This window comes from Pteropus alecto, unplaced genomic scaffold (assembly GCF_000325575.1).
Source record: "Pteropus alecto unplaced genomic scaffold, ASM32557v1 scaffold5, whole genome shotgun sequence".
Classification (NCBI taxonomy): Eukaryota; Metazoa; Chordata; class Mammalia; order Chiroptera; family Pteropodidae; genus Pteropus; species Pteropus alecto.
Window position 1 is genome coordinate 18,140,455 of NW_006441953.1, and position 14,509 is coordinate 18,154,963.

The following is a 14,509-nucleotide window of genomic DNA, read 5'->3' on the forward strand; positions in this document are numbered from 1 at the left end:
TGAACAGAAGCAGCGGGAAGAAAGGTAGAAGAAAAGACATAAAGAACCCAGGCATTTCACGAAGAAGATGGATAGACTTGAGTAGAACATAAATACCCGAAAGTGGATTCGTTTACCTTGTTTATTGGCTCATCCCGTTCCCCCGAGAAAGGAACTGAGGGGCAGGAGGGCCCTGCAGCAGGAGAGGCATTGCCGAGGAGATTCTGATTTGGCAGCTCCTATTTGTCTCCCATCCTCACCTGAAAAAGAGCTGGGGCGGTGGCTCAGTGCTCTGTGTGTGTGTGTGTGTGTGTGTGTGTGTGTGTGTGTGTGTGTGCGTGTGCGCGCGCGCGCGCGCGCGCGCGCACGTGAGTGCATGGATAAGGTGACATCTGCTCTCCCCAGACATAAGATGTAGTGTAGTGACTCGACAGAATTGTAGCCATCCCCCACCCCCTTTCAAGATGGGAGTGAGGGAGGTCCTGAGACTCACTCACCTGTAGCCAGCGGTGAAGGTGTAGAGGTAGATGGGTGTAGAGGCATCATTTGGGGTGTTTCCAGAAGGCAAGAGGCACACCGTCGCCGACTTTGGAGTTAGCAGATATGGGTTGGAACTTTGGTTCTGTGTTTGAGTAGCTGGTTGACCTCAAGCAAGTTACTCACCCTCTCTGTATCCATTTCGTTTCCTCAGCTGGAATTCTGTGTTCCTCGTAGGGCTGTCGCGAGGATTAGGTCTGACGGGAGAAGTTCAGTGAAGTTCTGCATGAGAGGACGGGGTAAAAATTTGAGTGAGAAAGACTGACTGTCCCAATACCCGGCACACGAGCGGTACTCGAAAACATCAAACCAAACCAAACCACGGTTACCCTTGTATGATTTAAATTAAAGAAATAGCATATCGAATCACATTAGACGGGGGAGAGGATCCAGCACACTAGGTGTGCTGTGATGGTGTGTCCCCAGCCAGCTCTCAGGTTTGGGAGTATGTACTGGGCAACTAGGGAATATTTCCCGAGGCATATATCTTGATTTTGAACTTCGTATTGACATTATTGCCCATTCTGCTTACTTGCATGCTTTCTTGACATAAACAGAATTTTTGCTTATTTCTAGTCAGCAGAAATTGGAAAAGTAGGCCTTGTAAGCCAATACAATTACCCTTTTGACCTATGGAAAGTTTGATCTAGCCAGTTTGGAGAGAAAGCCCTCATGAGCCAAATCTTTCTTAGGGGACCAATGGGGCAGAATAGGCAGGAGTGAGATATGCAGTTATTGCTTGCATATCAGACATACCCACTTACACGTGTAAGTGTAAATGAATTTCCCATAGTGAGACTTGAATGATTTAAGATTTTCCAATCTCTCTGTCCCTTCCTGAAATAACAAGCGGATCATGTAGAAAAAAAGAGCCAAGTTTTCCCAGCTCTTTAGAATAAAGGAGGGTTATTTGAAAAGAGTTTCTTATTGATTTTGTTTAAAGGAATCAGATGCAGTCATCCTGAAAGAAGTTTAGGCGGTATTGATAGATTTTTTTTTTTCTCCATCCAGAAGATGCATAAATTCATCTGTTTCTCGATTCCCAGGCCAAACTGAATGCATTTAGATCTCTAGTTTGGGGTCTTTTATCATGAGCACATGTTAACCGACCCATTTCGATACATACACGTTACACAAAGACAAAGGAATCAGTGTTTTGCGACGGTGTATGACACTTGTCTTTGACCGGGGCTTACTTCTGGGAGAAACAGATGTTTGAGGGCTCAGAGCCCTGCTCCACTGTGTGTAGAGCAGATCAGTAGCTTCCGAGGTGGAATGTCTATGTGGCTGTATAAATGGCGTAATTTGAGAGGCACAGCAATGTCCTCTTACACCCCAAATATCTTGCTTACAGCTACAGTGCATTTGGCCTTTGCTTTTAAGGCATTATTTCCACCAGGCTGGCACAGAAATGCAGATATGTGACATGACTGCAGCGTTTCGTCATTATCATATTAACATGATGAACTTGCCAGATGAACAGGAGTTCAACAGGGGACAGAGGGATAGGACATTTAAAAAATTTACTTTGTATTTTTGGTGTGGAGAAATGGAAAAGTTCTAAAATGTAGGGCTGTTGTCTGAAAGGATCAGAGGGACTGAATAGCTGGGAGATGTCTACCCCATATGGGTAAGGTGGCTGCCAAGGTGCCACCTTCCCTGACGTCACAGTCCCCACCTCAGCTCTGACCCCAAGGGGCCCAGTGAGATGCCAGAGGGAAAGGGCTCTTAGGAAGGAGGTTGATGAGACTGGAAGGAAAATAAAGTGTTGAGCCTCCCCCTGCTCATCCTACCCTGAGAAAAAATAACTTGTGAATGTCAGGAAATGATAGTGGGTACACAGAACTGGATCAAGTCCTTTGGTTTATATGCGGGTGACCCCAGGGCTGTGGATCAGAGACCCGAAATGGACCACCAAAACATCTGGCAGAAATGCCCATGCCCGGTACTTTATTTCAGTGAGAAACACTCACCCAGATCATAAGATGTGTCAAGCTCTATCTTAGAAGCTGGAGGCATAACAATGAATAAGACGTGGATTCTGACCTCATAATTTCTAAATAAAAACGTTTTGGTAATTTTTAGCTTATGTTAATGCAACCTGGCATGTGAAAATACCTATGAAGGTTGGACACGTGTCATGCCTGTAGCTGAAACTCTTCAAGTTAATTGCCTCCTCAAGTTTTCCTGGCAGGAAATAGCTTATAACCACACATATGACTTGAGCCAGGAAATCAGCTTCAGCTTAATCAATATTTAGAGTATGATGTGTTGCTAATCGGTGTTGGTTTTGTACACAACAGAGGTAGCCCCAGCTCATGGAGTGGCAGCTACCCACTGGGCCTGCTCCAAGCCACGAGATGCCAGCTTCTTTCATCGCTTAGATGCCCAAAAGACTGAAGATCTTAACTCCTTGAGGGATTTAGACCATGCTCCGAAAACTACATACAGAAATTCTGAGATCCTCCTTGGGGCCACCACACCCCCGTCACATTATGAAAACATTACCCAATCCCTGCAGTTGATTTTTTCTTGTACCCTAGCTGTCACTCAAGCTTTTCCAACTTCTCAAATAATCATTCTCAGTCCATGGAATTATATTTCGTTGCCCAGCCTAGCTCCAACTTCTCATCCTGCTTAGATCTTTCTTCAAAGAAACAATATCGAGATGTCAACACCACCACCAGGGAACCTTAGCAAAATAACAAATCAAGCTCTATCAACTATACATGTATAAAATTATGCCTAATTGGGTTATTCATCTCATTTCTCTTATATGATAGTTCTTTAAAAAGGGATGTCTTCTGTCACTTTGTGTTCTTCAAAACTTTATCTGGAATAAAAGTTTGATAACTGAGAACAGTGGTAGGAAACGATGTCCATAGGGCAATCCAGACAGCTGCCTGCTTTTGTAAATAAACACAATTGTACTGGATGACAGTCATGGTTATTCGCTCGTGAGTTGTCTGTGGCTGGTTTCTTGATACCACAACAGAGATGAGTAGCTGCGATGGACCCTGAGTAGCCTACAAATCTAAAATATTTACCATGTGGTCCTTTTTCCCAGGAAAGTCTGCTGACCTCAAATCTAGAATAGCGCCATCCAGTAGAAAGACGATGTGAGCTACAAATGTAATTTCAAATTTTCTAGTAGCGACATAAAAAATGTAAACAGAAGAGTGGAATTAATTTTAGAAATATGTTTTATCTAACTCACTGTATCCTAATATCACTATGACATGTAATCAGCATGAAAATTATTGAGATTATTTTACATCCCTTTTTTATATTGTCTTTGAAGTCCAGTGTATATTTTACACTTAAAGCACACCTCAATTTGAACTGGCCACACAGAGTGCTTACTGTGACTTGTGGCTGCTGGATTGGTTAGCATACTTCTAGAACCCACAAACTTTGGATTTACTTTTACCATGTTTTGAAGCTGGTGAAAATAAAATAATCTTCATGTAAGTATATGGAGATCCTTTTTAAAATGATTTCAAGGGAAGGCCCCGGAGAAGGTATGTAGTCAGGTGTCCTATACCTTTTTCATTCTCATCTGTCACCAGTGATCTCTGCGATGACAAGGCTGAGATCCGGAAAGTTGTGGTTAGTCAAGCAAAACTGAAGCCATGCTCAGCACACTGCGCTTATCAATGCGGAAAAGTGGGCTGGTGCATTTTCAGCAACGAGATGGGAAATAATGAACATGATCATTATTAACTGCACTTTGCAATGAAATCTGGTGAAATCAAATAGCCTTTCCCCCAGCATTCTGTTTAAAAGAGGCTTTTGCCGGAGTTCCTAGCATCAGCAATAAAAATGTGCTTAAATAAAAAAAATCAAAGTGGAGAACTGGACTTACGTGAGTTTTTAAGGTATACCATACATGAATGAGGAAGAGGTTTTAAGTCATTCTTTGAAAAGAACACAATGTGATATTTAATATACCACAGCACACCCTGGACTCTGCTCTCTATTGTTTCATTAACTAAGCAAATGTTTCCTTTCCTGGAACCAAGTAAGGGGAGCGTCAGGGGCTTTTAGAATGAGACGTGCCAGCCACCCATTGGCCACTGTTGTGGTCCAGCTTCCATCAGCACCTGCTTCTCTGGCTTCGGCTGGACTCTGGTGTGGGCTTAACCAGCTTGATTCCCATTTCGAGAAGGGGGCCACATCTTGGCACACGTGGCCAAATGAATAAACTGCCACTTGTGGGCAAATGCTGCGTGTATCTCTATTCTTGCGAAAGCCTGAAACTCCGCCTGGAGTTCTCAGGTTGCTGTAAAGTGGCAGCTCTTTAGTCTTGCTGTCGTGCACTGTGGGGTGGAGAATGTGGCAGAGGGAGTGGAGAAAGGGAGCCGCGCTCCTGGGCTTGCCTCTGCTCAGCTGGGTGACATTAGAGTCAGTCTCCTCTTGGTTCATGTTTCCTTGTCCAAAACATGGGGTGAGCTGGCTCATCGCCAACGGCTCATTTGCTCTAAGATTCTCTACTTCTAATTGTAAGATCATTTCTATTTTTGTTTTCCCCCTGTAATTTGGAAATATAAACGAGGACATAAAATAATTACACCTCTCCCTATGGGGGTGGACAGTTTGGACTGTACCCTTCCTCTCTATCTATTTCTTCCCATGACTAATCAAAGGGAATGGCCAGCCCCTCTCCTAGTCTCTCTCTGTAATATGGAGAAGCTACATTTTTCATTTTCATTTTTTTAAGGCTGATGCTTCCCTTCCCGCCCCCATTTGTGGGAAATTTGTGCAGATCTCTTTCTTACCCTGTCTTCCAGTCACCTCTTCCTCCTCCATGTGAACAATCAATGATCCTCTGTGCGCTCAAGCAGTATATATATATATTTTCGTTAAAAACAAACAAACCAAAGAAAAAACTAAATGGTACTTCTGGGCCTGCTTAAAAAAAAAAAAAAAAAAAAAAGCTTTGAAGATCATCCCGTTATCAGTACGTGAAGATTTCCCTCGTTTCAATAGCTGTGTCGTACTCCATGGGCAGATGTATTAGAATTAATCTAACCAGCTGCCTCTTGACAGGAAGTTAGGTTTTCCATCTTTTGCTGTTATAAACAGTGCTGCAATGAGAAGCTGTACGTACAACGTTTTGTACAAATTTGAGTATATTTGTAGGATAAAATCCTAGAAGAGGAATTATTGGGCCAGAGAGTGGGTGCATTTATACTTTCGATAGATATTGCCTGATTGGGATCCATAGAGATCATTCCCACCAGCAGTAATAATAGAAAAAAAATACACCCCAGCCAGTGGGATGCCTTACTGAGCTTTTTGATCTCTGTGACTACTAGGTTAAAAATGGCATCTCTGTGTACTTTCAATTTGCATTTCTCTTTACTAAGAATGAGAATTTACTTATCAAAGAACTATGTCGTTTGCTCATTTTTCTTGATTGTCAGCTTTGTTTCTAATTGACTGTCAGTGCTTTAAAATGGAAACACTATCCCCCCTTACAGAAACCTTCGTTGATTCTTTGCTGTCAACGGAATAAAAGCTCACATTCCTTAGGCAGGGACTCAGTGTCCTCCAGAGCCTGGACACTGCCTTTCTTTTTTCAACTTTATCTCCCCATGTCCTTTGTGTATGCAATGCCCCCCCCCCACCCATCTATTCTCCAGCCAAACCGAGCTATGTGCTGGTCCCCCAAACCCCTGGCGTTTCCCTGCTTCCTTGCCTCTATTTAAGCTGTTCACACCACTCGCAGTGTTTGCCCTTTGCTTCTCTACCTGAAGAACTTCTCTTCATCCCTCAAAGCCCAGATGTAGTAGCATTCCATCCATGACGCCTGTCCGAGATGCCCCAGTCAGAATTACTCTCACCTGGAGCTGCGCTGCTTTAGGGCTGGTTTAGACTTTGGAACACTGGCCACATTCTGCCTCGTGTCGCTGCCCTTTGTAAACATGATTCCTGTCCTAGCCCCCTTGGCCCCTCCTACAGCCCTAAACCAGAAATGAAGAAAGGGGTCCTGGTTTCTTCCTTCTTTGGAGAAGACCACAGCGACCTTGTGTTTAACACTGTGATAAAAATATTCATAGCATAAAAATTTACCATTTTAACCACGTTGAAGTGTTCAATTCAGACACATTAAGTACATTCCCATTGTTGTGCAGCCATCACCACCGTCCATCTCCAGAACTCTTCGTCTTGCAAAACTGAAACTCTGTGCCTATCAAACAATAACTCCTTTTCCTCCTCTTCCTCCAGCTCCTGGAAGCCACCATTCTACTTCCTGTCTCTATGAATCTGACTCCTCTAGGGACCTCATACAAGTGGAATCACACAGTATTTATTCTTTTGTGACTGGCTTATTTAACTTAGCATAATGTCCTTAAAGTTCATCCAGTTATAGCATGTGTCAGAGTTTCCTTCCTTTGTAAGGCTGAATAATATTTCATTGTGTGTATGTACCATATTTTGTTTATCCATGCATCCGTTGATAGACTTTGGGTTGTTTCCACCTGTTAACTATTATGAATGATGCATGGGTATATGTCTAGAAACATATCTCTCTGAGTCTCCCTTTTAACTTTTTGGAGTATATACCCAGAAGTGGAATTGCTGGATCACGTGGTAATTCTGTGTTCAATGTTTTGAGGACTGTACTGTTTTCCACAACGGCTGCACCGTTTTATATTCCCACCAGCAATGCGCAGCGTTCCAGTTTCTCTACATCCTTTCCAACACTTGTTATTTTGTTTTTTTGTTTTTTTGTTTTTTATAGTGGTACTCATGGGTGTGAAGCGGTCCAAAGTAACCTTTTTGCGACTGTGTTTTGGATGCCTGAACACAATACCGAAAGTCTGATTTAGAAGAGCTCTCTTCTAAATCACCCATAAATCAGTGCCTCGTGCTCCAAACAGTGCCTTGATTTTATGACCAGACTTCCCAGATTTCTCCTGAAAGGAATGTCCGCACTGAGAGGCCTCGGCCATTTAGAGAATTAGATCAATAAATGGGGAGCTAAAATCTTTCTTGGCCTGTGTAGCACCATCCGTGGTGAAGGAACCAGACAACCAAGTCTGCGGTCCAAGCTTGCCTGTGTGCGATTTGGAGCAGTGGAAACCTCCTGCTGGCGCATCCATCATGCGTACTTGTCCTGGCTCAGAATTTACAAGAGAAAAAGAGGCCAGGTTGGTGTCCGTGTCATGTCCTCTCTCCAGTGTACTTTGAGCTCTTCTGTCACCCTTTGATTTGGCTGCATCTCTCCAGCATTTGAAGTCAGGACAATGGTTTGGAAATGCCTGAAGCTGGATTGTCTCTTTTCGCTCTAAGGCAGATTCGCTGTGACTGGATGTGTTATGAACGAGCTCCTCCATTTGGAAACCAGCTCTGGAATGACTGCCACGTAGTTTGAAAGTCACATTTTGATCAGCAGATGCTACTGAGTCTGGGGAGAGAGTTTCCTGTGGCCTAATCTTCATTCGTGTTTGTGTGTGTTGGGTTTTCTCCAATTGTTCCGTAGTGGTTTTGACATCTTTTATCTTCCATGTTTGTTGCTTTCTGTAGATGGATATTTTCTATCCCAGGAAAATCACGAGTCACCTATCTGTCAATATGATCATTTTTAAACTTTCTGTATTTCTTTTTTTCCCCTTTTCAGAATTTCGTGCCATCTTTGGGCCGGCAGACTTCCTTAACGACATTGGTGATACCCGAAGCTAAGCAGAGCGTGGCTTACAAAGACTTTATTTATTTCACCGTCTCCGAAGGAAATGTTCGCAACATTTCTGAAGTCGTGGTGGAGTATTTATGCTCTCAGCCTTGTGTAGTGAATTTGGAAGCCGTTGTTTCATCTGAGTTCAGAAGTAGCGTTCCAGTATACAAAAAAAGGTGGAAGAATGAGAAACATCTCCACACCAGCAGGACGCATCTAGTACATGTGAAATTTCCAAGCATCATGGTTTACAGAGATGATTATTTCATCAGACACTCCATTTCCGTGTCCATGGTCATACTCCATGCCTGGATTACTCACAAATATAGTGGTGGAGACATGAATGTTAAATGGGAGGAAAACTCGCTACACGCCGTAGCAAAGAATTTTACTCTGCTGAAGCCAGTCCCGCCTTTTGAACGCCCTTTCAAAGACCATCAAGTGTGCCTTGAGTGGAACATGGATTATATTTGGAACCTTCGGGCAAACAAGATTCCCCAGTGTCCTTTTGAAAACGGTAGGTCGTTTGCCTTGCTAGGGACCTAGTTCTCATTTTTTCAGAGAGCCCGCGTCATAAGGGAATGGCAAGAGAAAATGCTTATATTCGCGGTGGGGAAGACAAGGAAAATGGAGCCTGTGATTTTGGACTTTGGGGATGAAAAGGGATATAAAAAGCTGAAGAGGGGAGACAGAGTAGGAGAGAATAGGACTTAAGATGTAAGTGAGAGGGGTAAAGGGGCCATGGCTTCAGGAGGACCTCGAGAGGTTTGAGTCTGCTCTAAGTTGGAAAGGAGCATTCATGCCACTGAAACAAGGATTGGCAAAATCTTCCTCCTATCTTTCCTCAAAAATCCCTCCAATGTCAGTTCATTTCAGTGAAGCAATGACTTTTCAGCCAAGCAGACCCGGGCTCCATCTTGGCTCTGCCACTTTCTTTCTGCCTGTGTAACTTTGGAACTTGCACGGCCTCAGTTTTCTTATCTGTAAAATGGGGATAAAGAATAACAGTTTCCTCAGAGCGGTGTCGTGAGAATTAAATGAGATGTAATTTGCTTAGCACATAATCGGCACTGAGTAAAAAGTAGCCCTGAGGATGGAGTCCGAACTCTGCATTTTATCCTAAATACCGCATGGTCACAGCCACCGAAGGATCCGTACGGGAGGCTCCCAGGCCCTTTTCAGCCTCTCTTAAGCACCGGGCTTGGAGCTCTCTGGCTGCGCACACTTAGGAAAAGGGGTCGGATGTTCTCTCCAGAGGTGCGAGGGGCACCTAGCTATGTGGATGCCAAGCACCTGCCCCTCTTCTCCCTACCCAGCCATGGAGAGCCAACCTGGATGCCACCCAGATCTAGTAGCATTTCCCAAAGTGTGGCCCTAGGGACAGACTGCAACAGAATCACCCAGGACTCTTGTTGCAAATGCAAATTCCCAGGCCCCATTCATTTATCTACTCAGTCAGGATCTGTGGGGCAGGGCCCTGGAATCAGCATTTACACATTCCCACGACTCTGACGCAGCCTTGAGAACATCTAGACCAGGGGTAGAGCTGGTGGGACTTTGATCTAGAGTTACTGTGGCCAAGCCCCCAGGCACGAGCCTGTGACAGCATGCCCTTCCCTGGGACACTTCTGACACCTATCTTCAAGAGGACTGGTTTGGGGCCAGGTGACGTAAGGACACAGCAAAAACAATTGCAGTGGGTGTTTCCTGGGACCACCCCAAAACAGCCTCGCATACAAGGAAAACTTAAAGGCCTGTGAAACTATATAGTATAGCTAGCTGGTCAGAGGCCACTTGCCATAGAACCAACACATTTGGCGTTAAAAACATATCTTTATTTCGAAACGATTATAGATTTACAGGAAGTTGCAAAAATGGTAGCAAGTCCAGTGTATCTTTTCCCCAACTTCCCCTAATGTCCACCTCTTCCCTAATAATAGTACAGAATCAAAACCAGGAAACTGATGTAGATCTAATACTATTAGCCATGCCACAGACTTTATTTGGATTCCACCAGTTTTTATGTACACTTGTGTGTGTGTGTGTGTGTAGTTCTATACAATTTTATTCTACACTTTGTTTTAATAGCCTTATTCTGTGCGGGGCTCATTTCACGTGTGTGCGGTACTTTAATTAAGAGGTATGTATGAAAAAGAAGGCACATTCCTTTTGTGTGTGTCTGTGTGTGTGCATCGAGGATAGAGTGGGTGGTAATTAAATGTCTGAGATCGAGCTGCGTGCATTTTGATGATCAGCGTGCATCCCTCTTCCAGGCAGAACCCCATGCTAGCCTCCGTTTGCGATGCCTTCCACAGGGGGACCTAATTTGCTGAGGAGAAGGAAGCATGGGGCACGCACGACCACAGTTTTGCTTTGCTTTCGATTTCGTCAGGGCTTAATGATTCCATCTTACGTTTGGCAAATCACATATTTCTCGTTGAAGAATGACTGAATTGCACGCCGGAAGTCTTCAAATGAAGTCACTTACGGACTGGCTGAGTTCTCAGGGCACCCGCATGTACCCTTAAAATGTGAAGCGTCTTTTCTTTCTTGTGTTGTTTTTTCCCCAGATTCACAGGGCTCGGGTTTTTCTCCTCACCTTCTTCAGATTATTACTTTTGGGGTAAAAAGCCAATCTAACACGAGCAGAACGCAGAGGACAACCTTTTCTAAGAGTCAAAGGCACTGAAAAGAGGGGGAGCTCCGTGCACCCTCAAACTAGCTCTGCTTGCACGGCTATGATTGGTTCACCGTAAAAGGGGAGCATTTCCTCTCCGTCTCTTTAAAAGAGGAATCAAAGAGCGTCTGCGGCAGCCCCGTGGAAGGTGTCCGCAACCTTTGTTCTTGCCATGGCTGTGTGGTGGAAGGTAGCCAGGCCTCCGGCTTGTTCTTAGCAGGGACTTCTTTCTTCGGCTCTTGATGAACAAGAGTCAAGTCAGAACAACAAGATGGCATTAGGGAGCCGCAGGGGTGCCTTTCATGTCTGGTCATAGCCTACACAGCCGGTGCCGGTGCGGGCCGTGCGGGGGACGTTTTCTGTGTCAAGTGCCTGGTGTCCTGTGAGGGCTCTGTCTCTGAACTGAAGTACCGCCTGACTTGCTTTCATTTTCCTTTTCCTTTGTAAAAAGAGAGCGAGCCAAAGTCCCCGTGCACAGACAGACATTCCATGAGGACGGCTGGAGTCCCGTGCACCAAAGGCCGAGCTTAGGCTCCCGAGGTGAGGGCCGCATGTGCCCACACGTGCGCCTCTGCGACTTGTCTCCTCCTCCAGCACCCGTGCCAGGCCAGGCTGGCCGTCTGATTTTCAGTCGAGATGCAGCAGACTTTTGTCCCGGCCTGCTGAGTAAAGCTACCCGGGGTCAGAAACGGGCAGCCTCTCAGGACACTCGTGTACCCAGGCTCGTCCACGTGCCTTCACTATACCTGTTCCTGCTGCCATAGGGGGCCAGGGACACCACCCCTGTGGCTCCACTTACTATTGTCTGTTTTCTTGGGGAGGGGACCAGGCCTTAGCTGTTGTCGCTCACCAGTCACACGTGTGTCTGACTCATGTGTGAACTCATGAGATAAAGAAATCAACCGTCTGGGCCAGGAACTCTAGGCCCACTGGACTTCTCTTCCTGTCATGTCCTGTTGTGACAGGTCGGCTGGTCCTGCTGCCCCGATCTTCAGATGATATCACATATTCAGTTGCTTCTCAACATGTGTGTTGCTGTCATCCCAGTCTCAGCCACATCGATGGATCCCTGTCTGGACTCTGGCCACAGCTTGCAGATGGCCGCCCAGCTTTGCCCTCATTCCTGACACAGCAACCAGTGCAAGCGGGCCGCATCAGCTCCTGCAAGTGGTTCCTCCCACTGCAGTTACGAAAGGTCAACCCACGTCCCTTACCGTGGCCTGTGGAATCTGTCCCTGTCCCCTTCCCGGCCTCTTCTCCTGCCATGCTCCCCTTGCTCATCCGTTCCAGCCACATAGGCCTGCTTGCTTCTTTCCCCTTGAACATACCAAATTCATTCCCACTTTGGCACATTTGCATACTGCTCCCTCCACCCCAGGTCACCTACCTGGCTTGCTCCCTTACCTCATTCATAACCTCTGTACAAATGTCATTTTATCTGAGACGATTTCCCCGACCAGCTTATTTAAGACAGCAGCCTCACCCCTGCGTCACCTTTATTTTCCTTCATAGCCTCGTAGCCACCAGACGTGGTCTTTAAATATGCTTAATTGCCATTTTGCCTGTTGAGAGTCTTCCTATTAGAATGCAGGTTCCATAAGGCCTGAGTCCTGGCTTGTTTTGTTCTGGTGCCTGGCGCAGTGCCTGCATGTGGCAGGTGTGCAGTGATTTGTCGATCGAGTGATGAGATTGAATGATGAATGCTCTTAGCCAAGGGGCAAGGACCTTTTTCTCTTATGTGTATGCGCGACCATCAGACAGTGGCAGCATCCTCACACTGCTTCATTGCCACATTAGGGAGCATGTGGGGGTACGGGTGTGCCTTCCTTGGGGCTCGCACAACATACACTCCTGCTTCCCAGGTAGACCCCATTTGGGCTCTGGTGCTTAAGGCTGCAGCCTCCCTGTCAACGATCCTCCTTTGCAACCACGTGTGAGCTCATCTTCGCCCTGTGCACCTGCCCTCCTAGTTTGCATTCGATTAGTTTGATTCCTTACCCTTATGCCTTGGCTAAAGCAGTTCCTTTTACCTGGGATACCTGCTTTCCCTGACCCCACCCCCACCACTCCCCACCACCACTTTCCCCCACACTACATCTTCCTGGCAAAATTACACCCATATTTCAGTAGCCAGCTCAAATTTCCACCCTCCTCACACTCAATCCCCAAAGCTTTTTGCTTTATCTTTTTTTTTCTTTTTGATCCCCACAATTAGAAATGAACTCTATTCTTCGGCCTTCCTTAGCCCTCTGTTGTTACCCACCACCCTATATGATGTGGGTCATGTTCAATGCAATTAAAGATCGATTGTGCACCTATTATGGTACCAATTTATTTTCTAAGTCTGGAGGCTTGAAGATGCAGACAGGATCCCTTCCTCTCTTTAGGTGCTTATGTGGAAGGTAAACACAGGTACCAATAGGAACAGCTACTTTCCGTTACCGATCATTCACTATGTGCCAGGCACTGTGTTATGTGCTTTAGGTGAGTATCTGATTTAGATCTGCCCAGTGCTCTAATGCCATATTTACAGAGGAGGAAACTGACTCAGAGAGGTAGAGTGACTTGTCTCAGGTCACACAGCTATTCACAATGGAACTGGGATTTGAATCCAGGTAGTCTGGTTCCCAAATGCCACACTCAGTCATTCGTCTGCACTGCTGGGTGGTGTCGTGGAACTAGTTATTTGAGTCAGTCATTCACTGAAAAATCTTTTGATTGGTCTTCGTGTGATAGGTGTGTTGTGAGGCTTCTTCACGGAGGAGATGACATTTGAACAGAGACTTGAAGGATGAGTTTTCAAAGTCAGAAAGGAATGGAAGGAAGGGCATCCAGGTAGAAGGGAAAGCATGAGCCCCACAGAGGAGGAGATGCAGCCCGGTGGGAGAATGGTGATGAGTCTGCATCCCTTGATGTTAGGAATGGCAAATAGGTTTCGTTTGTACACTAACTGGGAGTGATTGGATGCGGCTCCTTAGAGCATGTTGTTTTGTGCCTGGGGAGAAGGTACCATGTGGATTGATTACCAATGGCTGCCACAGGGTGGGAATGTGGAATAGAAGCCCTCAAGCTGGGTGTTTGTTCATGGAGAAGCTCGAGTATAGATGGGCGATTCAAGAAATAGGACTAGAAAGGCAGGTTGGAGCTATTCCAACGTGTAGTACACGTTCTGCCCTAATGTCTACCTTATGTGAACGTTTTTCTAATCTTCCTCTTAGTTTAGAAACTGGAGAACATGGAAATTTCCCTCTTTTCCACTCTCTTTTCCTTTCACTAAAAATATATTCTCATCTTCAGATACATTGGATTGGAAGAATGATTTCTTGTAACAAAATTCCATTACAACAAAGTAATAGATTAAGTCAAATATTGGAGCTGGACTTTACCTGCCTCTGAAAATATTGGTTTATGCAGCAGGGCTATTCAAGTCAATGACGTGATGATACTTTCTGTAATTATAAGAACTATATACTTGGTACTTTTAGAAAAAAAAAAGAAAAAGACTTAGTTCCTCTTTTTTCCCAGTTAATCACAATAGTCTGAAATTTTCAGTAATAACACTAATGAATGCTTTGTATCTGCATTGCCCTTTACAATGTTCAAGACACCTTTTCATGCACATTGTCTCATTTAAT

At 45.1% G+C, this 14,509-nt stretch overlaps 1 protein-coding gene across 1 annotated transcript in view; it reads left to right on the forward strand.

Annotated features, from left to right (window-relative positions):
• The first annotated feature begins 7,510 nt into the window (after positions 1-7,510).
• The window catches only part of SEL1L3 (SEL1L family member 3), an 81,810-nt gene continuing 74,811 nt past the window's right edge, over positions 7,511-14,509 (forward strand). Inside the window, exons 1-2 of the mRNA XM_015595045.2 lie at positions 7,511-7,673; positions 8,144-8,714. Coding sequence (XP_015450531.1) covers positions 8,441-8,714 — 274 coding nt within the window. The 5' untranslated portion in view covers positions 7,511-7,673; positions 8,144-8,440. The remainder of the gene's footprint in view (positions 7,674-8,143; positions 8,715-14,509) is intronic.